This window comes from Capra hircus, chromosome 9 (assembly GCF_001704415.2).
Source record: "Capra hircus breed San Clemente chromosome 9, ASM170441v1, whole genome shotgun sequence".
In the NCBI taxonomy this organism is placed as follows: Eukaryota; Metazoa; Chordata; class Mammalia; order Artiodactyla; family Bovidae; genus Capra; species Capra hircus.
This window is the reverse complement of record NC_030816.1, coordinates 23,854,737-23,880,359: the sequence shown is the minus strand read 5'-3', so window position 1 is coordinate 23,880,359 and position 25,623 is coordinate 23,854,737. Positions and strand designations below refer to the sequence as shown.

Below are 25,623 nucleotides of genomic sequence, written 5' to 3'. Positions count from 1 at the left end.
AAATGATGGAACAAGCTGCCATGATCTGAGTTTTTTGAATGTTGAGTATTAACTCAGCTTTTTCACTCTTCTCTTTCACTGGAGAGTGAGTGAGTGAGTGAAGTTGCTCAGTCGTGTCTGACTCTTTGCAACCCCATGGACTGTAGCCTACCAGGCTCCTCCCTCCATGGGATTCTCCAGGCAAGAGTACTGGAGTGAGTTGCCATTTCCTTCTCCAGGGGATCTTCCTGACCCAGGGATTGAACCCGGGTCTCCCAAATTCCAGGCAGATGCTTTAACCTCTGAGCCACCAAGGAAGCCCGCTGGAGAAGGGAATGGCAAACCATTCCAGTATTCTTGCTTCAAGAACCCAATGAACAGTATGAAAACGTAAAAAGATAAACTGCTTATTTATATTTGTTAAATTTTGTTTTTCTCCCTAGTCTAAAATGTAAGCTCCACAAAGATTTCTTGTCTCTTTTGTTCACTGATGTTTCACATGCCTAGCACATGATAGGAACTCAAAAAATACCTATTGAATGAATGAGAGGCTGTGTCTGCTTTGCTTCACGCTATACTCCAAACTAATCAACTTATGTGGAATTAAAATTCAGATAATATAAAACCTGAGATGAAAAACGGAACATAACACCATAAATACAGTGTGATCTTGTATTTTCTGAATGAATGAATGCTGAATGAATGTCAAATGAAAAAGGTATATTTAATTTGGAATCTAGAAAGTGGCCCTCATCTTTTTTATTTTTTTAACCACACATAAGCTCATCCTTTGTTCTCTTTCTTCATATTCTAAGAAGTTTTAAGAGATAATAATGTGAAATGGAAGTTACAAGTGAGGACAGACATGTTCATCCTCTTCCCTGGTGTCAGGGGTGTCAGCTGAGTCTCTAGCACATTCCAGGTACTTACCAGGAGCTCAGTTAGGTAATTTGGGAATGAATAAGCAACCTACCAATAAATCTGTGCCATCAAAAGAAGGTAAGCACCAAAAGTAGTGGAAGAAGCTGGAGACTTGAAATCATCAAGGCAGTGAACTCTATTCCGGGCTTTGCCAACTGACAATATCTGGGACTGTTTCTTCATCTGGTAAGAGAAGAGATGAAACCAGATAATCCACTTCCTCTAAAGCAGACCATGTACTAAAATGCAAGCTCCTTGGGAATTCCTTGGCAGTACAGAGTCAGACTATAAAGAAGGCTGAGTCCCAAAGGATTAAACTTTCGGACTGTGGTACTAGTGAAGACTCTTGAAAGTCTCCTGGACAGCAAGATCAAACCAGTCAATCCTAAAGGAAATAAACCCTGAATATTCATTGGAAGGATGATGCTGAAGCTGAACCTCTAATACTCTGGCCACATGATGAGAAGAACCGACTCCCTGGAAAAGATTCTGATGCTGGGAAAGACTGAGGGCAGGAAAAGTGGCCTACAGAGGATGAGATGCTTGGATGGCATCATAGACAAAATGGACATGAGTTTGAGCAAACTCAGGGAAATAGTGAAGGACAGGGAAGCCTAGCGTTCCACAGTCCATGGGGTCACAAAGAGTTGGAAATGACTTAGCAACTCAACAACAACAAAACCAGTGGTTAGGACTCTGCCCTTCCACTACAGGGAGCAAGGGAGCAAGAGTTCAGTAGGCTGTGAGGAACTAAGAACCTAAAAGCAGCGGAGGGTTGCGGGGGAGGTGGTAGGCAGATGGCAGGGGAAGTAAGCACCTTGAGGCCAGGAACTTCGTCTCTCTTGTTCACTAATGGGAAAACAAGGCCTACATCAGTATGCGCGGCATACAGTAGTCCCTCAAGAATCTGCGGAACCATTTCTAAAAATTCCTTCTACTGCTAACGTAAGGGAAAAAAATAACTTTGCGATATCTTAAATAAAGCGTTCTTCTTCTAGAGAAAACTATATACAGATCGTTAACATCTTAGAAATATCCTAGTGTGTGGTTTAAAAATGCAAACAAAGAATTTGTACTCCTGGTGAGTTGGTTACCAGTTTTACATTTTCACTATGACCACTTGGGTTTCTTAGTCTTATTTATATAAATTGTCTTTTTTTTTTTAACTTAGAGGTGGATTTGAAACATTTAGCTCTGAGTGTGTGAACACCAAACTCCTGAGGAACTGTGTACTTACACTGTACAACTTCCTACCGGTTTCAGTCTTGTTTGGCAGTCCTTCCCAGCCATTATGTAGTTTCCGAGACAGAGCGACCTCTTCCCATTTTCCAGCCCTTCCTTCCTCACCCATCCTCCGCCTTCACTCCGTCAAGCATTCCGGGCTTCCCCCCCACCCTATCCCCCGTCTGGCCCGATGCCCGGGGAGTCTGAGGAGACCCTGGCGCAGCCCTCAGCAACCGCCACCCCCGGCAGCGTCCCGCAAACTGCCTCCCCCTGCCAGTTACTGGGGCCTGTCGGCTTTCCAACCTGCGCTAAAAATGCGCTTTCCTAGCTAAAAAAAAACTCTTCCCTACACTAAATTACCCGACCGCTCCCGGCAAGGGAATCTACGTGTTTACACTTGTTTTCTAGCCCGGTGCAGCTGAGGGAATTGATTGGCTCCGTCGAGCTCGCGACGCTCGGGGTCCCCCCACGCCCCGCCTGGGCCCCGCCCCCTCGCGCGGCCATCTGCTTTGCTGTCTGTCTCCCTGTCTCTCGCTCAGCACCTCTTTCGCTTCTACCACCTCCCTCCCTACCCTCTCGCCGGCTCCGCCCCTTCCCCCCTCCCCCCGCCCTGGGCTCCGAATCTTCCCGGCCGTTGTCAAGGAGACAAGCCGATACTAGGCAAATAGGCATTCGAGAAAGAAAAGGGGGGAAAGCTACACGGCAGCCTGGTAACAAAGGAGCAAAAAAAGCAGCCCCCAAATGGAGGGCTAAGAACACGTCTGGAAAAAATCCGACAGCTAGCTAGCAATCACCCCAAGTTTAACCAGGAGGGGGATGCAGAAGAAAGGGGCACGATTCACGTTGGGGGTGGGTGGATATCAACGGTTTAAAAGAGCTATTGAGAATCGCCTGGATGGTGGTTTTTGAATCAACCAGTTTGCTTTTCGAGTTGGAACTCCGCTATTACAAGGGATTCGTATCCATCGCGGCAGCTGGGGTCCTGGGTCAGGCCAGCGGGCTCCCTTAAGGGCGATAACATGTTTGGCAAGATACACCTCGACAGAAACGTCTTAACGTCGGCTCTGGGGAGTGTGACTTCGTGATGGAATAATGATGCATCTGAAGTAGTGGACAGTGAGAAGACTAAGCTTGTAAGGATCTGCAACTTGGTGACTTTCAAAGCAATACTTGAACAAAGAGTTATTGGCTTGAACTAACCGTCTTTTTCACTCTAGAGTGTGACCCATTTCCCTACAATGAGCAGAAAAATAAAACTGTTTGAGAATTCAGAGCCATCACCAGGAGAAATGAACCATTCTTTCGACTGCTTCTCACCTCCATAAACGAAAGGTTATTCTTTTCAGGATCACTAAATGTAAACGAAAAAAGGTAGTCTGATTTGGACACGAGTGAAAACTCTGGGAGCAAAAATGTAGGTGGTAGGAGAATGCTTATAAGAGTATGTGTAAGTGTATGTATCCTTGATTTTTGCCCCTACCTTCTCCCCCTCCATTATTTAAATCAGCGCGCTGTCTTTCACGCACAAACAGCATCTGGTATTTCCGCGACAAGAGATGCAGTTGGAGATACCCTGGGTTTCCTCACAGAAGCTTTTTCTCTAACCCAAGTTAGGCTTGGAGTGTTCATGGATCTTCTTGCTGTTTCTCAATTGTAATTTCTCCTTAGAAATTGTAATAATCAATCCGGTTGTTCAGAATTTCATCGCTGCTGCCTCCTTCCTTCTAGGAGTCCACTCGCTTGCTTGCACATTCACACACGTTCAGAAAAAGAGTCTATCTGATCCTGGCAGTAGACTGAAAAAGATTCATAGCGACGCGAATCGCATCCCAACTGTAAATATGGATTCGCACACTCTAGACTGTGTCATTTCACCATAGAGGAAAACCGTCATTTCATACAGTGATAAAATGCAAGCCTTTTCGATTTTTTGTTCATGATTCTCACTTTATAATGTTGGGGGGGGGGTAATCACTAATACGGGCTGGGGGAGGGGCGAGGGTTGATGAGCGCAGAGTCTAATCTCGAAATATTTTATTTCAAGTCACTGTAGAATAGAGAAGGGAGTGTGGCTTCTTCTGCTTGCTGGTTTTGCATTTTCCACATCTGGCCTACAGACCTAATTCTAACTCGCGATCTCTTTTGATGAAATTCGATCTTCTTGGTTTAAATACCTTTCGATTTGGGGCGATTTCACATTTGCAACGGTTAGAAGAACAAACCCTGTGCAAGATCTGTGAAACCTATATAGAACAGACACAGAAAACATGCTGCACCCAAATCCCAACCATTGTGTTAAAAACTTGCGTACAGACACACACATACACATAAACACACGGAAAGATGGGGGAGGGGAGGGAGTGGAAGGAGAGACACGGTTATAGACCGACTAGAGCCAAAGCGAGTCAAGTTAACGCTTTCTCCGCCCTCATCCACAAGTACCCGCCCCCCCCGCGTTAATTAATTACAAACAAAGCAAGCCAATCCAGTACTGCATTATTATTTTCAAGCAGAAGGAGGCGAAAGGCATGTATTTTTTAATTGATTTATTTATTTGGAGGACATTAATTCTCGGTCTGAGGCTGATTTTCAAACCGTTTGCAAAGCGCGGCTCCATTGTTCGCCGGGCGCGCAGGCCCCGCCCCCTGCTTTGTGTGCGGCGCGAGGATTGGCCGGCGAGCGCGGGGGCCGCGTCAGCGCCCGCGAGCCCATTCATCTGTGCACTTGGGCGTTGGACCCCGCATCTTATTAGCAACCAGGGAGATTTCTCCATTTTCCTCTTGTCTACAGTGCGGCTACAAATCTGGGATTTTTTTATTACTTCTTTTTTTTAAAAAACTACACTTGGGCTCCGTTTTTTGTGCTCGACTTTTCCACCCTTTTCCCCTCCCTCCTGCGCTGCTGCTTTTTGATCTCTACGACTAAAATTTTTTTATCCGGCGTGTATTTAATCGGTTCTGTTCTGTCCTCTTCACCACCCCCACTCCCCCCTCCCTCCGGTGTGTGTGCTGCCGCTGCCGCTGCTGCTGCCGCTGCTGCTGCCGCTTGCCCCGTCGTTACACCAACCCGAAGCTCTTTGTTCCCCCTTTGGATCTGTTGAGTTTCTTTGTTGAAGAAGCCAGCATGGGTGCCCAGTTCTCCAAGACCGCCGCGAAGGGAGAAGCCACCGCGGAGAGGCCCGGGGAGGCGGCTGTGGCCTCGTCGCCTTCTAAAGCGAATGGGCAGGTAAATTCTACCTGTGGTTCTGGTCATTTATTTGGTGTCTTTCTCTAGTCCCGGCGCTTCCCCTTCCCTCCTTGGTCGTGCCCGAGGCGCCTTCGGCGGAAAGAAGCGTGGCCAGATTCCAGTCTCAAAGTTGAATGGAAAGCGATAGCCAAATTGTCAATTTCTCATAGGTGGGGTCTCCCCTGACTCCCAAAGTAATGGTTCCCAGAGAATCCTGGCGAATTCTTGTGTAGATGGGAGGAAAGAAGTGATAAATCGTTTAAAATGGCGTGTTTGGAGCTTGGCAGAACCTGACTAGCTAGGTGCTACCCCACACCCCCATCCCCAGCCAGGTTGCATTTGTGCTTGGTGGGCACAAAGGTGTTTGGGTGGCTCTCGTGTTTGCTGTCGAGACTGGGTCGCCTTCTGGATTTCTGGTGTGATTGTGTGGGGGGGGGGGGTAGAGAAGGGTGGGGGGCAGCGCAGTAGGGATGGCGGTGAAGAAAGGCTGAGGAGGGAAGGAGAGCTGTCTTATTGTATACCGAGGTGGCGTGACTTGGGTTCTTGGAAAGGTTGCTGGCTGGCTGGAGGTGGGCAGGTTTCACTACCTTTCGATGGGCTTTTCTCACTGTTCTAAGTCTTTATTCGTAGTTGTCTGTGGAATTACACACCCATCTGACTTTTAAATGGTCTCCCTAGGGTGGGAAGACTATGGTTCTTTGAAGAACCTGTCCAGATGGTCAACAGGAGGCAGTTCGTGTGTTTCGGTCGAGATTGTTGGAGTGCGTGGCTCCTGGACCACTGCGGGGGCTACCCCGGCGCTGCCCGAATCCAGGCAGATGGCCACAGTTGGGTGGGCGCGAGAGGTCGGCCAAGGGTGGCTGCTTCACAAACACCGGGCAACCACCACGCCTCTTTTCCTAGAGCAGAGGCCGTGTTGCTTCGCCTGCCCTAACCTAATAGGAAAGACAGGCTCTGCCAAGAGGCTTTGAACCCGTTAAAAATGCAAAATGAGCCGCCGGGGCGCGCCCGGGCTTCGCAGAATCACAGGCAGAGGTGGGCGTGGAAGCAGAGACAAGCCCTCTGAAATAATGGTTTTCCCCCTGTCTTGGTTTTATGCCGACCAGGACGCCACCTGAGCTTTGTTTGCGGACTCTGGGCTGCGCTATCCGGGCTCGGGGGCGCCTTGGCCAGCGGGCAGGGCCCGACCGGGCAGGGCGGGGTGGCCCGGCGGCCCCGCCCCTCCGCGCCTGCCTGCGCCAAGGTCAGCTGGTGGAGGCGCAGCGCCCCCTGCCGACCCCAGCTCTTTGGGGCGTAGGGCCCTTGCTCGCGCAGTCCAGGCGCTTCTGGCTGGAACGCTGGGATCCCCCCTGGGAGTTCTTGGTGTTTTGAAGAGGCCTTTAGAGTTTAGGGAGAAAGGGGGACGTGTAACCTAGGCACAGATCACTGGCTCTGGTTCTGTGTCTGTGTCTCCTTCCAACGGGCGTTTGGTGTATCATTTTTTACAGGACTAAGTCCCTGCGGCGAAGGTTGGAATGGGTTACCCTGTGCTTTCCACGTTTCGGACTCTGCCCTCTTAAGGCCTCGGATTTGTTGCGTGGTCGAGGCCCCTGCAGTGCCTTTAGGCACCCCAAACACCACTGCCCCCAGGTCTTCGAGGAACTCTCGTCTGGGCATCCAACCCCGCCTCCCCATAAGGGAGAGGATCTGCAAAACCTGAGGGGCCCGGAGGGGCGGTGGACCCTCCCGGTCCAGAAGTGGGGGCGGGGATGACAGACCCGGGCCCCGTCAGTGACCTCCCGCTTTCTCTGCCCCGCAGGAAAATGGCCACGTGAAGGTAAACGGCGACGCTTCTCCCGCGGCCGCCGAGCCGGGCGCCAAGGAGGAGCTGCAGGCCAACGGCAGCGCCCCGGCTGCCGAGAAGGAGGAGCCCGCGGCCGCCGGGAGCGGGGCGGCGTCGCCCGCCGCGGCCGAGAAAGATGAGCCGGCCGCCGCTGCCCCCGACGCCGGGGCCAGCCCCGTGGAGAAGGAGGGCCCCGTGGAGGGCGAGGCCGCCGAGCCCGGCTCACCCACGGCCGCCGAGGGGGAGGCCGCCTCTGCCGCCTCCTCGACGTCTTCGCCGAAGGCTGAGGACGGGGCCACACCCTCGCCCAGCAACGAGACCCCGAAAAAAAAAAAGAAGCGCTTTTCCTTCAAGAAGTCTTTCAAGCTGAGCGGCTTCTCCTTCAAGAAGAACAAGAAGGAGGCAGGAGAGGGCGGTGAGGCCGAAGGGGCCGCCGGCGCCTCCGCCGAAGGCGGCAAGGACGAGGCCTCTGGGGGCGCCGCTGCGGCCGCCGGCGAGGCGGGTGCGGCCCCCGGGGAGCCGACAGCGGCGCCAGGCGAGGAGGCGGCCGCGGGCGAGGAGGGGGCGGCGGGGGGCGACCCGCAGGAGGCCAAGCCCGAGGAGGCTGCCGTCGCGCCCGAGAAGCCGCCCGCCAGCGAGGAGGCTAAGGCCGTCGAGGAGCCCAGCAAGGCTGAGGAGAAGGCAGAAGAGGCCGGGGCCAGCGCGGCCGGCTGCGAGGCGCCCTCGGCTGCCGGGCCCGGCGTGCCCCCGGAGCAGGAGGCGGCCCCCGCGGAGGAGGCGGCGGCTGCCCCGGCGTCGTCAGCCTGCGCAGCCCCCTCACAGGAGGCCCAGCCCGAGTGCAGTCCAGAAGCGCCCCCAGCGGAGGCAGCCGAGTAAAAGGGCAAGATTTTTTGAGATAATCGAAGAACTTTTCTCCCCCCCGTTTGTTTGTTGGAGTGGTGCCAGGTACTGGTTTTGGAGAACTTGTCTACAACCAGGGATTGATTTTAAAGATGTCTTTTTTTATTTTACTTTTTTTTAAACAACAAATTTTGTTTTTAACCCACTCCCCACAGATCCCATCTCAGATCATTCTGTTACCACCATTCCAACAGGTCGAGGAGAGCTTAAATACCTTCCTCTGCCTTGTTTCTCTTTTATTTTTATTTTTTGCATCAGTATTAATGTTTTTTGCATACTTTGCATCTTTATTCAAAATTGTAAACTTTCTTTGTCAATCTATGGACATGCCCATATATGAAGGAGATGGGTGGGTCAAAAAGGGATATCAGATGAAGTGATAGGGGCCACCATGGAGAAATTTAAGTGGTGCATAACATTGCCAAGATACTGTACCACTAGAAATGATGGTGTAAAGGCTTAGTCTTTTTTTTTTTTTTTAAGAAAAGTTATTACGATGTATTTTGTGAGGCAGGTTTACAACACTACAAGTCTTGACTAAGAAGGAAAGAGGAAAAAAAAACACCGATACCCAGATTTTTAAAAAGATCATAGTCTTAGGAGTTCATTTAAACCATAGGAACTTTTCACTTATCTCATGTTAGCTGTACCAGTCAGTGATTAAGTAGAACTACAAGTTGTATAGGCTTTATTGTTTATTGCTGGTTTATGACCTTAATAAAGTGTAATTATGTATTACCAGCAGGGTGTTTTTAACTGTGACTATTGTATAAAAGCAAATCTTGATATCCAGAAGCACATGAAGTTTGCAACTTTCCACCCTGCCCATTTTTGTAAAACTGCAGCCATCTTGGACCTTTTAAACACAAATTTTAAACTCAACCAAGCTGTGATAAGTGGAATGGTTACTGTTTATACTGTGGTATGTTTTTGATTACAGCAGACAATGCTTTCTTTTCCAGTCGTCTTTGAGAATAAGGAAAAAAAATCTTCAGATGCAATGGTTTTGTGTAGCATCTTGTCTATCATGTTTTGTAAATACTGGAGAAGCTTTGACCAATTTGACTTAGAGATGGAATGTAACTTTGCTTACAAAAATTGCTATTAAACTCCTGCTTAAGGTGTTCTAATTTTCTGTGAGCACACTAAAAGCGAAAAATAAATGTGAATAAAATGTACAAATTTGTTGTGTTTCTTTACGTTCTGATAAAATACTGAGACTTTGAGGTCCTGGTTTCATTTTGAAAAAGATCTTGCATGCCATCAAGAGTAAATTTTCTTGTGGTTTTTAATCTGAAGTTTTTCAAACTTGTCAATTTATAATCAGTAGTGTCAGATTACATACAGGAATATCTTACAACATTCCATGTCAAATCTGTTAACATTTATCTGCATTTAGTTTTCTTTAAAAATTGAATTTATTTTTATTGTAGTTATATATAGCATGTCAGGATGAATCATTTAATACAAAAGTGGTATGAATTGAAGACTATTTAAATGTCTTATGTGAAAATGTCATAAAATTACATTTTTTTTTGTCATGCAGATCCCAAAACAAATTTATACTGAGAATATATTCAATTCAAACTGGAGGTGGGTCATGAAAAGTGACCGAAAGTGTTTTAAAAACTGATGGTGTATTACCTGCCATTGTAATTGCTTAGTGCTTGGCTAATTTCCAAGTTATAGCTTAGAGTATGCATTATACTTTAGGAGAACAAGCTTAATGTAAAGAAGTAATGGTGATGAATGGACGATACTGTTGGTTTATGGGCCTTTGTACTTGCCTCAGTTCAATAGTTGCAAGCATTTTTTTTTTTTAATGAAAATAGTGTGTTAGTATCTTGTTATTCAAAGAAAAAGATAGAGAATAAAATTTCTTTGTATAGTAATAATTTACTAGTTAACCTTCTTTGCTCTTTACCACCCCATAACTGGATTTATTTTCTTCACTGGACCTTAAACAACTGAATTTTAAGATAAATATGGGTATCAAATATTACTTCACTAAATGCAAAGAAAAGCATTTATGCATACCTGCTTTGCTGTTTTTGAGCAGTGTGCCTTGTAGGGTGAACCACGTTGGTAATAACTGAATGCCAGATCTTAAACTCATTAGAAAAATAACAAATTAGTTTCTGACAAGCGCTTTTAATTGGAATAATGGATTATAAATAATAGTTTATGACCTCTTTACCAACACCCTCCCCACTAATAAAATCGAATAACACTTGGAAGAGTGTGTACTTTTAGTTGGGGTTCCTTGATCTTGGAGAATGTTTAAAAGTTAAAAGTCAAATATGGTAACCAAAGGACTGCTTTATGGGGTCTTCTACCTTACCAGCTTTTCCTCAAATACCTACTTGGACAAGTACAGCACTTGGTATGTGGTAGGACTCAGAAAAAAATGGATTTTAAAAAGTAACCCTGAGTAGTCAAAAATACTATGTAGCCAACTATATTGCTAGGTCTGTTTTTTTTAACAGCTGGAGTTTATTAAGATGCTTACTTTGATTTTTAATCATTGCCTAAAACACTTTGGGTGGTATCGATGTAGTGGTGGATTTTCCACCAAATGATTAAGTGAAATTTGACATATATCTTTTCATCCAAAGTTTTGTACATCACATTGTTTTCTAATGGAGAAATGTTAATATGGCTTTTTGTATTACTAAAATAGCTTTGAGATTAAGGAAAAATAAATAACTCTTGTACAGTTCAGTATTGTCTATTAAATCTGTATTGGCAGTGTGTATAATGGCATTTGCTATGGTTATAAAATAATTCCTCTGGATTATAATAATTATTTGATCCAATTCCTATTGCTTGTAAAATAAAGTTTTAACAGTTGATATAATCAAGCTTGCTAAAATAGGATTTTTTACAGATTTAACTATAAAATGCAAGTTTTAGAGAAAAATTTTACATCTTAAGTGATGGTAAGTATAACTTATTCAGTTTAAGGAATTTAGAAGGTATGCTTGACATCATACTTAGGATATAAAATTATATCCATTGAAAGTGAGTTACAGTGCTCACAAGTCAAAAACTTTAATGATAGAACTTAATGTATTTGAGAAACAATAATTTATTTACATTTCCCCCTCATGAATATAAACAATAAAATTTTGCAGTTAAGGATTTGGAGGAAGGGTTCCTTTTTGCTTTTCTATATATCAGGTAGATCCAACTGGGAGGGGCATGTAGTTTAACATAGCCCAATTAGCTTTGAAAATTAAAAAATTAGTTAACAGGGCTATTAGCTTTTATCTTTCCTTTAATCATTTACTGTGCAAATTGAACATTTTTTTCCCCTGTCCACTTTCCAGCTATATGAAAGTGCTTAAACCACGGTATAGCAAACAAGTATTTTAAAATGCTGTAAATGTGCCAGTCCCTGTTGGGGATTCAAGTTCTAGCACCCCTTTAAATTACACCCATCAATGCTATTTTTAAAATGGAAAATAAATACTTCTAAAAGGTGTGAATGTTAACCATATTTTATGTTCCTGAAAAAGTGTTAAATTCTTGATCTTCAAATACTATCTATAGTTTTTCCTCTCAACTCATCAACAATTTTAAAAACAAACCAAAACACATATCCCACCATAGGATCTAGCAGCTGCTTGTACATAAAATAATCACTTAAAAATTTTTAGAAACCCTAATCTCAGTTCTAGTGCTTTGGTGAAATTAGAACATAAGACTTTTTAGTACTACTAGTAAGTGAGAAGTGAGAGTATATTTGTCAACTACTCTTATTCTCTCAGGGGAAAGATGAAAGGCAGTAGGATTACTCATCACTTGGAATTTCAATAAATATAACATTTCAGTTGAATTTGTTAAGTTAGCATTACAGATTGTCTTCCCAACAAATGGCAAGTGTCTCTTAGGTTTGAAATATGTGTTAAGGACTGGATAAAGTGCTAGAATTCTATCCCTGGGTAACTTAGTGGGGATGCGAAAAGAGAAGGGGTTTGTGATGAATTATAAATTGGAAGTCTAAGAAAGACTCAAAGCAAGTCTTAATTCAGATGATACATACCTGCATTTGGGAAAGCACCAACCAATAAAATATAATTCTAACCACAATGTCATTTTAAACTTTTTTAGTAACCATAATTTAAAAAAATAAGAAACATTAAATTACTTTAATAATCTACATATCCAAAATATTTGCACATGTAATCAAAAAATTACTTAGTTGACTTGTCTTTCCCTTAACGCTTTGAAATTCAGTGATTTAGACTGACATCTCAGTTTGGACCAGTCATTCCACGTGTACATAAAATAATCACTTTATGGCCACATGTGGCTGCCATATTGGAGGGCACATGTCTGGAAAATTAGGGTGTGAAAGTCAATGATTAGAAATGTTTGGCTACAGACTTTGCAAAGTGTAGCTTTGTAATTAATTGCATGAGCTTCAAGGGCTTAGCTTTTGCATCAACACTGAAGTTTTTTCTAGATTTCAAACCATTTTAAGCAGTTAATGTGGCTTCCCAGGTGGTATTCATGGTAAAGAACCTGCCTGCCAATGCAGGAGACATAAGAGATGTGGGTTTGATCCCTGGGTCAGGAAGATCGCCTGGAGGAGGAAATGGCAACCCACTCTGGTACTCTTGCCTGGAGAATCCTATGGACAGAGGAGCCTGGCAGGCTGCAGTCCATAGGATTGCAGAGCCAGACACAACTGAAGTGACTTCTCTCACATGCACATGGCATTGATATTACAAATGAACACAGTGACATTTTGAAAGGCCTTGTTATCAGCTGAATCATCCCTGCAAAATTCATGTTGAATATGACTTAGAATGTAACTTATTAGAGACAGAATCTTAAAGAGGTGATTAAGTTCAAATAAGGGTGTCAGGGTCAGCCCTCATTTAATGTGACTGATGTCTTTACAAGAAGAAAAAAAATGGACATGCAGAGAGATACCCAGAACACATGTGTTTAGAGAAAAAGAGCATGTGAGGAGACAGGAAGAAGGTGGCCATTTGCAAAACAAGGAGATTGCAGATCTCCTTCAGAAGACTCCAGACCTGTCAGCACCTTGATTTGGGACTTCTAGTCTCCAGAACTGTGATAAAATACATGTCTACTGTTAAAGCCAACCCAGTCTACTATTTGTTATTGCAGCCCTAGCAAACTGATACAGGACTCCAGGGTAAGAATGGAAAGGCTGTCTGTCCTTAGGTCAGGATGTAAAGAATTCTACATGAGTACTTTTTCTCTTCCTTCAGTAGAAGAGAGACTGGTTTCTAGCTTGAGGTTTTTATTATTAATATTACCCTAGAAAAGAGAAACAATAGTTTAAAAATTAGAAAAATAGATTATATCTCTATCTTAAATCTATTAATGAGTTGATAGGAAATATCTCTTGACATTCTGGAATGCAGCCAAGTGGGGCTTAAGAAGCACTACTGTTAATAAAGCTGGTAGATGTGATGAAATTCCAGCAGAACTATTCAAATCCCTAAAGGATGATGCCATCAAGGTTTTACATTCATTATGTCAGCAAATCTGGAAGACCCAGCAGTGGTCACAGGACTGGAAAAGGCCGACCTTCACCCCAATTCCCAAGAAGGGTAGTACCAAAGAATGTGCTAGCCATCGGACAATTGCACGCATTTCCATGCTAGAAAGGTCATGCTTAAAATTTTCCATGCTAGGCTTCAGCATTACATGAATCAAGAACTTCCAGATGTCCAACCTGGATTTTAGAAAAGGAAGAGGAACTAGAGATCCAATTGCCAACATTCGCTGGATTATAGAGAAAGCAAGGGAATTTCTGAAAAACATTTATCTTTGTTTTATCGACTACACTAAAGCCTTTGACTACGTGAATCATGACAGACTGTGGAAAGCTCTTAGAGTGATGGGAATACCAGACCATCTTACCTGTCTCCTGAGAAACCTGTATGCAGGTCAAGGAGCAACAGTTAGAACCCTGTATGGAACAACTGATTGGTTCAAGATCGAGAAAGGAGTATGACAGGGCTGTCTGCTGTCACCCTGTTAGTTTAACCTAGACGCTGAGCACATCATGAAACATGCCAGGCTGGACAAGTTTCAAGCTGGAATCAAGATAGGCGGGAAAAACATCAACAACCTTAGATATGCAGATGATCCCATTCTAACGGCAGAAAGCGAATAGGGACTAAACAGCCTCTTGATGAGGGTGAAGGAGGAGAGTGAAAGAGCCAGCTTAAAACTAAATATTAAAAAACACTAAGATCATGACATTCGGCCCCATTACTGCATGGCAAATAGATGGGGGAAAGGTGGAAGCAGTGACAGATTTCCTCTTCTTGGGCTCTAAAATTACTGTGGATGGTGACTGCAGCCATGAAATCAGTAGATGATTGCTTCTTGGCAGCAAAGTGAGGACAAATCTAGACAGTGTTGAAAAACAGAGATGTTACTTTGCCGACAAAGGTCTGTATATTCAAGGCTATGGTCTTCCCAGCTGCCACGTACAGTTTTGAGAGCTGGACTATAAAGAAGGCAGAATGCCAAAGAATTGATGCCATCAAACTGTGGTGCTGGAGAGGACTCCTGAGGGTCCCTTGGACAGCAAGTAGATCAAACCAGTCACTCTTAAGGGATATTAATCCTGAATGTTCACTGGAACGACAGATGCTGAAGTTGAAGCTCCAGTATTTTGGTCATCTGATGTGAACGGACAACTCACTGGAAAAACCCCTGATTATGGGAAAGATTGAGGGCAGAAGGATAAGAGGGCGTCAGAAGATGTGCTGGCTGGACGGCATCACCAATGCAATGAACATGAACTTGGGCAAACTCTGGGAGATGGCAAGGGACAGGGAGGCCTGGCGTGCTGCTGTGCATGAGGTCACAAAGAGTCAGACACAACTGATCAACTGAACAACAACAACAACAGGAAGAATCTCTAAAACACAAATAGTTAAAAAAAAGAAAAAGATATTGTCTGGGGACTTCCCTGATGGTTCAGTTGTTGGGAATTAGGCCAATGCAGGGGACATGGATTCAGTCTCCAGTCTAGAAATATTCAACATGCCAGAACTAAGCCCATGGGCTACTGATGCTGAACCCATGTTTTAGAACATGTGAGCCATAACTACTGAGCCTATACTCCGCAACAAGAGAAGCCAGCACAAGGAGAACCCTGTGCACAGCAACGAGAGAGCAGCACCCACTCGCCACAACTAGGGGACGCCTGTCCACAGCAGCAAAGACCCAGTGCAGCCATAACTAAATAACGAAAATTTTAAAATACTGTCACCCATAAATAAATAAAATTAAAAATATTGTCAGCCATAAATTTAAAAAATGTCTAAAAATACTATGTAATGTTATGTCTGAATTTATCCACCTCTGTTTATTTTCCTTGCAATTTATTTGTGCAGGAACTGAGTTGTTTGTTCTATAATTTCCACAGTGTGAATTTTGCCAACTGCACCTCTTGTTGTCATTTAACATATTCCTTCATCTTTTCTGTATTTCTTGTATTTTCTGTATTTCTTATATTTTCTGTAAATTGGTCAATAGATCAAGAGGCTTGATCAGATTCAGGTTCAAAGGACTACGTCATAGGCAATGGTGAGTATGTCTATCAGAAGGCAACCTGACTTCTTGTTTCTCTTTTTGTGATTTTTGAAGTAATTAATCTTTGCCTAAATCCATTAACTAATTTAGAGTGATAAAATGGCATTATTCTTATTGACTTTCTTTTTTCTATTATTTGAGCAGCTAATTATATGAAAAGAAACTTTCCTTCATCAACCATTTGGTTGTCCTAAGGCACATTTGTTTATGGAAAGGCAGAATAAGTGTTTGATTTCTTCCCTTTAATTACTGATTTTCAGTAATTAGTAATTTTCAGTAATTTCCAGTACTGGTTCCCTAACATTCTCCAAAGATGACCAATGATAGTATTTATTGTTTAGTATCATTATACATTCATAGCTTTAAACTTATTTGATATAAACAATGTAAACGATGCTCTGATGGACTCATGGTAGATTATCTTTTAAAGTTATAGAACCAATAAACGAAATCAGTTTAAATTTTATTAAGATACTGGGGAATGTGCTTAAAAAATAAATGTAACTCGATATTTACTTTACTCAAACTAAATGGATTTACATAGTTAAGTGTTGGAACATCCCTTACTAAATTTAAGTTGAGGTATCATGTCAAGAAGGCTTCTGTTCATACAATTTCAAAGAAACAGGAGACATTGCAGGATTTTTTTTCTTTTACCCAATAATTACTGCTGAGTAATCATTTTAAATGTCACCAAAATCTATCAACTTAACACCATACTGCACGCAGTAAGAAAAATGTCTGGCATGAGGAGTCTCAGCAGTCATTAGTCATAGAGACATACATGTTAGCACTTAATGAAGAGGTACACTAAATAGAACATACTGGTCAGTAGGCATTACTAATTTCTCTGGCAAAGTACTAAAACTTCTGTGATGGAGTATGCTGCTAAGTCGCTTCAGTCGTGTCCGACTCTGTGTGACCCCATAGATGGCAGCCCACCAGGCTCCACCATCCCTGGGATTCTCCAGGCAAGAACACTGGAGTGGGTCGCCATTTCCTTCTCCAGTGCGTGAAAGTGAAAAGTGAAAGTGAGGTGGCTCAGTCATGTCCAACTCTTCGCGACCCCATGGACTACAGCCTGCCAGGCTTTTCCATCCATGGGATTTTCCAGGCAAGAGTACTGGAGTGGGATGCCATCGCCTTCTCCAATGGAGTATGGGTCAATGAAATTGGCAATTTTTAAAGAAAAACTTGCAAGGAGATCCAACCAGTCCATTCTGAAGGGGATCAGCCCTGGGATTTCTTTGGAAGGAATGATGCTAAAGCTGAAACTCCAGTACTTTGACCACCTCATGCGAAGAGTTGACTCATTGGAAAAGACTCTGATGCTGGGAGGGATTGGGGGCAGGAGGAGAAGGGGACGACAGAGGATGAGATGGCTGGATGGCATCACTGACTCGATGGACACGAGTCTGAGTGAACTCCAAATTTTAAACAAAATTTCCCCTCTAGTTTTAATTTTTCACCCCTTTCATTTGCTACCTGAAGTCTTGGAACTGGTGATGGACAGGGAGGCCTGGCGTGCTGCAATTCATGGGGTCGCAGAGTCAGACATGACTGAGCGACTGAACTGAACTGATACTCACTGTAGAGCCCAGAGGCTCTTATGGCAAGATTAATTGGTCGCTTTTATAAAGAAGTTTGAGAAATTTGAATTTAAGTGACCATAAAGTAATAGTCTCTTTTAAACAAATTACCACCTAAAGCTACTTATTTTAGTGCTTTTTAGAAATTGGCAAGCACTGGATGAGGCAATAGATAATTTTAAATATATAACATTTTTATAGATTAGAGAACACAGTGAAATTATAAAGAAAACAAGCATATGGACTTGGTTAGGTCATGTTATAAAGTATTGATTTTATCTTAACAATGTTATTTTCCTTCCACCTCTGGGGCACTATATAGTTCAAGTATTGAAATACACTAGTACAAATAAATGTCTGATTTTCTTTTTATCATATATGTCTCGATATTTTAAAAACATAAACTATTGGTAGATATTTTGGAATGAGAAATAAAAAATTTTTAATTAGAATTTTAAAAACTATATTGGTACATACCTTCTAAATTTAAAATTCCATTTGATCCAAAAATGAAATGTATGAGCACTCCAGTGATGTATTTATTTAAAACAAACACAGGATCTCTCTGGTGGTCCACTGGTTAAGGTTCACCACGTCCTGTACAGGGGGTGTGGGTTTGAACCCTGGTTGGGGAACTTAAGATCCCACATACTGTACTATGTAGCAAAAAAAAAAAAAAAGATATTAAACAAATAATATACAAATACTAGCGTTTGTTTTATTTTCAAGACTATAGTGAAAGTTGTCATTCATCTCTCTTGAGAAAATCTACAGTTTTCAACATTCTTGCTTATTAAGATTCTTCATGCTTATTAATGTTTAGTGGACAAAGAACCAGTACAATTAATTAAAAAAATACAGTTACAATAATAGAAAGTGAATAGTTCCTCTGAAACATTTCTGCCATAACTTAAAACACAGAATAAACATATTTATTGAGAAAATGAAGAGTTTCGATACTTTTCTGTTTAGATCAAGAAGACTCATTAAAACTAGCTGTTTGTAAAGCATGTGCTCAGTTACTCAGTTGTGTCCAACTCTTTGCAGCCCCACAGACTAGCCCACCTGGGTCCTCTGTCCAGGCAAGAATATTGGAGTGGGTTGCCACGTTCTACTCCAAAAAGCATGCTTCCTCATAAAGCATGCTTCCTCCCTATTTCTTATTGACCTGTATACCAATCTTGTTATCAAAACTATGTTTACAAGTTAGATATAATTCATATGGAAATGTATATATGTATACTAAATAATAGCAAGATACAAATATTTTATAAATCTAATATATATATATAAAATCAGGCATAAATATGAATGTGCTCACTACTATTAATATTAAAAATTTTAAACAAAATGTCCCCTCTAGTTTTAATTTTTCACCCCTTTCATTTGCTACCTGAAGTCTTGGAATATACTATCGTATCTTCTGAATCCTTCTTAAGATTATAGAGAACAATGATGGAATGAGGTTTAAGATTTGGTTAAAGGAAGTTTTATTTGATCAGAAGTTGATTTCTCTGAAAATTCTTTGTATGAGAATCTTTAATTTGGCTTTAACCACTGATTAGTCTTTCATAACAGGCAGTTAAAATAAGCATCATACACATCTGGCCTACAATAAAGAAGAAATGGGCAGAATAAAGATTAATGACTTTTCTTGCTTTTGTGTTCTTTAGGTCCTATTCTTCGTGGTCAATGTGGTCGAATTGTGTTATTTTATTTAGAAAATAAAGTTAATTTAGTGATATTTTATGTTAATTTGTTTAGTAAATAATGTTATTGTATAAAAAAGTCTAAGAATGAAGCAGTATTAGGCACTTATGTGCTGAAGTCACATGAAAACTTTTTACAGTATTAGGTATATTATTTTTCTGAGCCTCACCATTCTTGTGTGTAAAATTGAGAATAAAAAGAATGTCAGTTAGTAGGAAGGAATGCACCCGCTCTAATGTCTGGCACTTAGGAGGTATTCATCAGTGTTCACTGCTATTATGTATCTGAATTTTTGGTTTAATATTGAATACCTCAGATGCACTCTGCTGGTACACTGCAGCTCTCTGCAACATGTTTTGGGATGTCCAAGATAAAGATTAAAAGAAAAGGAGAGTTTTCTACGTAAGTATTTATCTCATACTTCATTTCTTATTTTAGTAAACATTTGTTAAACACCTACTGTGGTCTAGTGAGAGGACTGGGATCTGGGAACATACGAGTGAATATACTGCAGGCCTCAAATCTGTTCTGGTGGGAAAGTCACTCATCTTAAAAACAATTCCAGCACTACTACTACCAATCCATAATATGATTTCTTCTAAGTCAAACATTCAATGATGTTGTAGTCTTCATCACAAAGACATGAAAACAAATTGAATATTATTAAAAAAAAAAACTATTTGATATATCTTTTAAGTTTATATGCTGTCTATGTTTATATTTTTAATTTTACTGAATAAAAGTGTTAGTCACTCACTTGTGTCTGACTCTTTGTGACCCCCATGAACTGTAGCCCATCAGGCTCCTCTGTCTGGGGAATTCTCCAGACAAGAATGCTGGAGTGGGTTGCCATTTCCTTCTCCAGGGGATCTTCCTGACCCAGTGATTAAAGCCAGGTCTCCCGCGCTGCAAGCAGACTCTACCAACTGAGCCACCAGGGAAACCCCGAACATAAAATATAGAAGATGCATATTCATTTTATCTATTATCAGATCATAAACCACATGAAAACTCAGTGGTATATAGCAACAATAATCTAAATTTTTTCTTTTCCAATAGCTTTTTCACTATATAATGGATAAATAATAAACCATCTATTTTTAAAGAGCAAAATTTGATATACACAAATATATACACACCTGTGAAACTCTTACCGTATCCATGATGCCTATGATTCTCTGGGTCAGGGATTAGAGCCAGCACAGCGGGGACAGCTTGTGAGTCTGATACATGATGTTTGTGGCCACAGCTGGGGCTGCTTGAATAGCTGGGAGCTGCTGGGATGGCTAGACTGAGGCCATATGTCTGGGATCTTCATTTTTCTTCTTGGCATGTTTGCTGGGATTAGGAGGCCTAACATGGCTCCTTGACTACTGGTCTTGGTGCCCAGGTTGGGATGGCTGGACCAGCAAAGACTTAGCACGTACTCTTCACCCATGGCTGTGTCAGTATAGTCAGGCTTCTTGCCCAGCAGCTAACTCCTCCCTGAGGCGAAGAGCCAAGATACGCTCCAAGAGACAGGGAGTAAAAGCGGCCTGTCTTTTACGGCCTCATCTCAGAAACTGGCACAACTCACTCCTGCTATTCTGTTTTGGTTAAAAGAGTCACAGAGTGTATCCAGACTCTAGGAGAGAAGGACGTGGACACAACGTCTTGGCGGGAGGAGTGTCAAATAAATTTTCATCATCTTAAAGCACTGAATACCTGTTGCTGCTGCTGCTGCTAAGTCACTTGAGTCGTGTCCGACTCTGTGCGACCCCATAGATGGCAGCCCACCAGGCTCCCCCGTCCCTGGGATCCTCCAGGCAAGAACACTGGAGTGGGTTGTCATTTCCTTCTCCAGTGCATGAAAGTGAAAAATGAAAGTGAAGTTGGTCAGTTGTGTCTGACTCTTAGTGACAGATGCGATATTCCTGAGTAAAAGATGACTCCAAACTGAGGTCATGAACAATTTCTTGTGGATGGTAAGAGCAGTGGTAGGGGAAGAAGGTGGAAGTAATGTCAGAATTTCCATCAGCTCCTCAGTTTTCATTGCTCTTTATTAAGCAGTGTCCTTCAAAGAACCTGGAGTTATGCCTTGATATATTATAAATGGATATAAACACAAAAGTCATATAGAAAGCACCATTATTGTATATTATAGAAAATTATATAATTTAATGATTTATTTTAGCCACATTAATTAATGATATAATTAGCCACATTTAATTAGTTATAACCCAGGTTTGGTCCCTGCGTGGGGACAATCCTCTGGAGGAGGGAATGTCAATCCACTCCAGTATTCTTGCCTGGAGAATTCCACAGAGAAGCCTGGTGGGCTACAGTCCATGGGGTTACAGAGTCAGACACAACTGAGTGACTAACATTTCCCCCACTTTTATTGATATATTAGCCACATCGGTGATCAAGATTCCAAAATCACCAGGACATAATTCAGTAAAACCACCTGAAATAGATGTATCAGATTCTATTAGATTGGTGCAAATGTAATTGTGATTTCAGAATGTGAATTTTAAATCATTATAACTAAGCTCAAACACGTCTTTATTAATCAAAATAGGAACCATTATAATCAACACATTTTTTTGCCCATGAGAAATGGGTTGGTTTATTCTTGTAGTGTAAAACTCTGTACTTTGGGATTCAACAAACTCTAAATATTTTCTGCCTCCTGCTGGTTGTGGAAACATTTTCCTTGCAAAAATTTGTTGAGATGCTTGAAGACGTGGTAGAACATTTTTTCGTGCAAGTTTGGTTTTGGGAAGTGCTTTGAGGCTTCTTCCTGTCTAACCACTGAGCTGGTTGTTGCTGGTTGAATATAAAATTCACTTTTCATTGTATGTCATAAAACAATCAAGAAATGGTTTGTTGCTATTCGTAGAATAAGAGAAAATGACACTTCAAAATGATGATTTTTTTATTTTTGTCAGCTCATGATGCACCCACTTATCGAGCTTTTTCACCTTTCCAATTTGCTTCAAATGCTGCATAACCATAGAATGGTTGAGGTTGAGTTCTTCCGCAATTTCTCATGTAGTTCTAAGAGGATCAGCTTCAGTGATCCTCTCAATTGATCGTTGTCAGCTTCCTATGGTGGAGAAAGCAATGGCATCCCACTCCAGTACTCTTGCCTGGAAGATCCCATGGACGGAGGAGCCTGGTAGGCTGCAGTCCATGGGGTTGCGAAGAGTCGGATACAACTGAGCGACTTCACTTTCCCTTTTCACTTTCATGCATTGGAGAAGGAAATGGCAACCCACTCCAGTGTTCTTGCCTGGAGAATCCCAGGGACGGGGGAGCCTGGTGGGCTGCAGTCTCTGGGGTTGCACAGAGTCGGACACAACTGAAGCAACTTAGCAGTAGCAGCAGCAGCAGCAGCAGCTTCCTATGGTCAGTTACTATGCTTCTCATCTTCAAGGCTCTCATCTCCTTTGCAAAACTTCTTAAACCATCACTGCATTGTACATTCATTAGCAGTTCCTGGGCCAAATGTGTTCTTGATGTTGCGAGCTGTCTCCACTGCTTTATGACCCATTTTGAACTCAAATTAAAAAATTGCTTGAATTTGCTTTTTGTCTAATATTATTTCCCTAGACTAAAATAAATATAAAATACACAGCAAGTAATAAGTCGTTAGCAAAAAAAATAGAGAAATGCACATTAAAATATATTTAAGAATGTATTCCAATATCTAACGTCAAAATTCACCAAAACCACAATTATTTTTGCAACCTAACATTTGTTATTTTCCTAGGACATTACCCTATTGGGAATCTACTAAACTTCATAAGAATTCCACTTTTTTTTTCACTTGGCTGAGGCAGAGGTGGAGGGTGAGGGATGGGGAGTATTGCAGCTTGACAAATGGATCTGTTGTATTTTAACAAACTTTACTGGAGAATATTTCAAATAGACAACTTCATAGTTTCTGAATAAATTATTGTTGTTTAGTTGCTAAATCATGTCTGACTCTTCGGGACCCCATGGACTGCAGCCCACCACCCAGGCTCCTCTGTCCATGGGATTTCTCAAGCAAGAATACTTCACTGGGTTGTTATTTCCCTCTCCAGGTTGATTTTCCAGACCCAGGGATTGAATCCATGTCTCTTGAACTCAGGGAGTCTCCTGCATTGCAGGCAGATTCTTTATCACTGAGCCACCTGGGAAGCACTTCTGGAATCTGCTATAGGGATAGCCATGTCATCAAGTCATCAAAGATAAAGATATATCTTTCTTACATGTTCAACCACTATGTGAAGTGTGTACAACACAAAAAGCAGCAAAATAAATAAATAAACCAAGTAAACCTCTAAGGAGAATGTTTTATTGTAGTCTTTTGAGAAACACAAGGAAAGAACAGTATATAACACAGTTTACCCATGAAAGACAGGTACTTGATTAATTAAAGGGGAATTAAGTAAATGCATTCATCATTACTTGGCCATACTTGGAAAGAAAGAACTACTCTTGTCATCCTTTTGGGTTCCCCTCAACCACAGCTCATCACAGTGATATCAGTGGTTTCTCAAATTTCTCATTATATCTTCATTCCTAAAACATTTCCTCTTCTGACCAAAACACACAAGAATGAAAAGAAGGAAGAAAGAATATTTTTGAATGCACATGTGATTGCATACATTATCATATCAGAGCAATTACAAGGAACCATTAAAAATGTTAATCACTTGGAAGTCCAGAGTGGAGACCAGGTGGTAAAAAGTTTTGATAATTAGGTAAATTTGAAGGTGATTTGCAGGTGCAAAAGTGCCTGTTGAGGTATAGAATTTAAGACCATGACATTCCTTGGGAGAATAGATGCAGCACCCAAAACAAGCAATAAAAGCATCACATTTCCTTTGTTTGAATATCTTATATTGTTCATAGAATGTTTAAAACATATTTCACATCTTTTTCTTAAGAGGTTTATATCAGGGTTTTTTTTCTTTCTTTCTTTCCTTTCTTACTTTCTCTGTCAAGTTATACAGCTACCAAGAAGTTGGGAGATTGTGTAAAGAGGGTGAAGAAACATTAAAATTATTGTTTCAAAGTACCTACATACCCACCAACATTCCAGACTTCTATTAGAGGTTTGTATCTGGACTTCCCTGGTGGTACCGTGGATAAGAATCCACCTGCCAATGCACGGGGCACAGGTTCAATACGTGATCTGGGAAGATCCCACATGCTACCGAGCAACTAAGCCAGTGCACCACAATTACTGACCCCTTGCCTTAGAGCCTATGAGCCACTACTACTGAGTCCAGGTACCTCGAGCCTGTGCTCTGCAACAAAAGAAGCCTCGGCCATGAGTAGCCCATGCACCACAACTAGAGGGTAGCCCCTGCTCGCCACAACTAGAGATAGCCCGTGCAAAGCAATGAAGACCTAGCGCTGCCAAAAGTATATAAATTAAAATAAATAAATATTTTTTAAAAAAGAGGTCTGTGTGCAAGGTAATAAATAAGACTTTGGCATTTGAGGTATGGAGTTAATAATTAGCATCAAGAGAAAGAGCAGTTATACCTAATAGAAAGGAAATACAGTCAGTCCTCCTCTATCTGTGGGTTTCATATCCTCAGATTCAACCAACCACAGATAGAAAATACTCAGAAAAAAATTCCAGGAAGTTACAAAAAGCAAAACTCAAATTGGCCTTATAGTCAACTATTTACGTAGTATTTACATTATATAAGTAACATAGAGACAAGTATATGGGAGGATGTGAGTAAGTTATAGGCCAATATTGTGCCACTTTATATAAGGGCCTTAAGGATCTGAGGGATTTTGGTATCTTCAGTGGTCCTGGAACCTAGGACATGGAGCAACACTGTATATCCAGATAAAAATGAGACTGAAGTTTTCCTACATCACTGAGACTTGAGTCCTAGAGCTTCCAATGTGCTTGTTCAAAACATAGCATCCAGGTACATCCTTGGCAGTCCAGTGGTTAAGACTTCACTTTCCAATGCAGGGAGTGCAGGCATAGTCCTTGGTTGGGGAGCTAAGATGCCACATGCCTCAGGGTCATAAACAACAGAAGCAATATTGTAATGAATTCAATAAATTATTTTAATTGTTTAAAATAATTTTTTTAAGTAGCATATTTGTTCTCTCAACAAACTCTGCCCAGATAATGTCAAAAAGAGTGGTTTTATCTGTGGAACTAGGGCTGGATGAAAATTTCTTTCATATGGTTACCAGTACTTACCAAGGGTCTCTTATAGATGAGCCATTGTGCTAGGCATTTAGGACATGTCCATAAAGAGTCAAGGTTCCTGCCCTTGAGATCAAGAGCTATAAGGTAGATTTGTAAATAGAGTAGGAAATACAACAGAAAGCCAACTGGAAAACAAATTTAGATTCATGCTTTAGAGAAGATTTAAATGAAAGAAACAATTAAAATGAAAATATGAAGAAGAATCCAAGGTACAATTTCAAGCTCTTAAAATGGGAAAGACCCCATTCTGATGATTTGACCCATAAAAACAAAAAGCTATACATAGCAAGACGTACTCTAAGCAAAGTCAAAAGAAAGAGGACAAATTGGGGAGAAAATATTTACAGCTTCTATTATAAATAAAGGATTCAATTCCCTGAAGAGTTTTTATAAATTAAAAAAAAAATCCTAATATAATCTGAACAAAGGACATGGACCTTTCA

At 41.7% G+C, this 25,623-nt stretch overlaps 1 protein-coding gene across 1 annotated transcript; it reads left to right on the top strand.

The window, feature by feature from the left end:
• MARCKS (myristoylated alanine rich protein kinase C substrate) lies at window positions 4,823-10,792 on the top strand. Its single transcript, XM_018053047.1, has 2 exons — window positions 4,823-5,349; window positions 7,148-10,792. The coding sequence occupies exons 1-2, from the start codon at window positions 5,248-5,250 to the stop codon at window positions 8,045-8,047; spliced, it is 1,002 nt and encodes a 333-aa protein (XP_017908536.1). The 5' UTR covers window positions 4,823-5,247; the 3' UTR covers window positions 8,048-10,792.

Coding starts and splice junctions, on each gene's coding strand:
- MARCKS (XM_018053047.1), top strand. CDS start 5,248: ATGGGTGCCCAGTTCTCCAAGACCGCCGCGAAGGGAGAAGCCACCGCG. Junction 5,350..7,147: donor CTTCTAAAGCGAATGGGCAG/GTAAATTCTACC, acceptor TCTGCCCCGCAG/GAAAATGGCCACGTGAAGGT.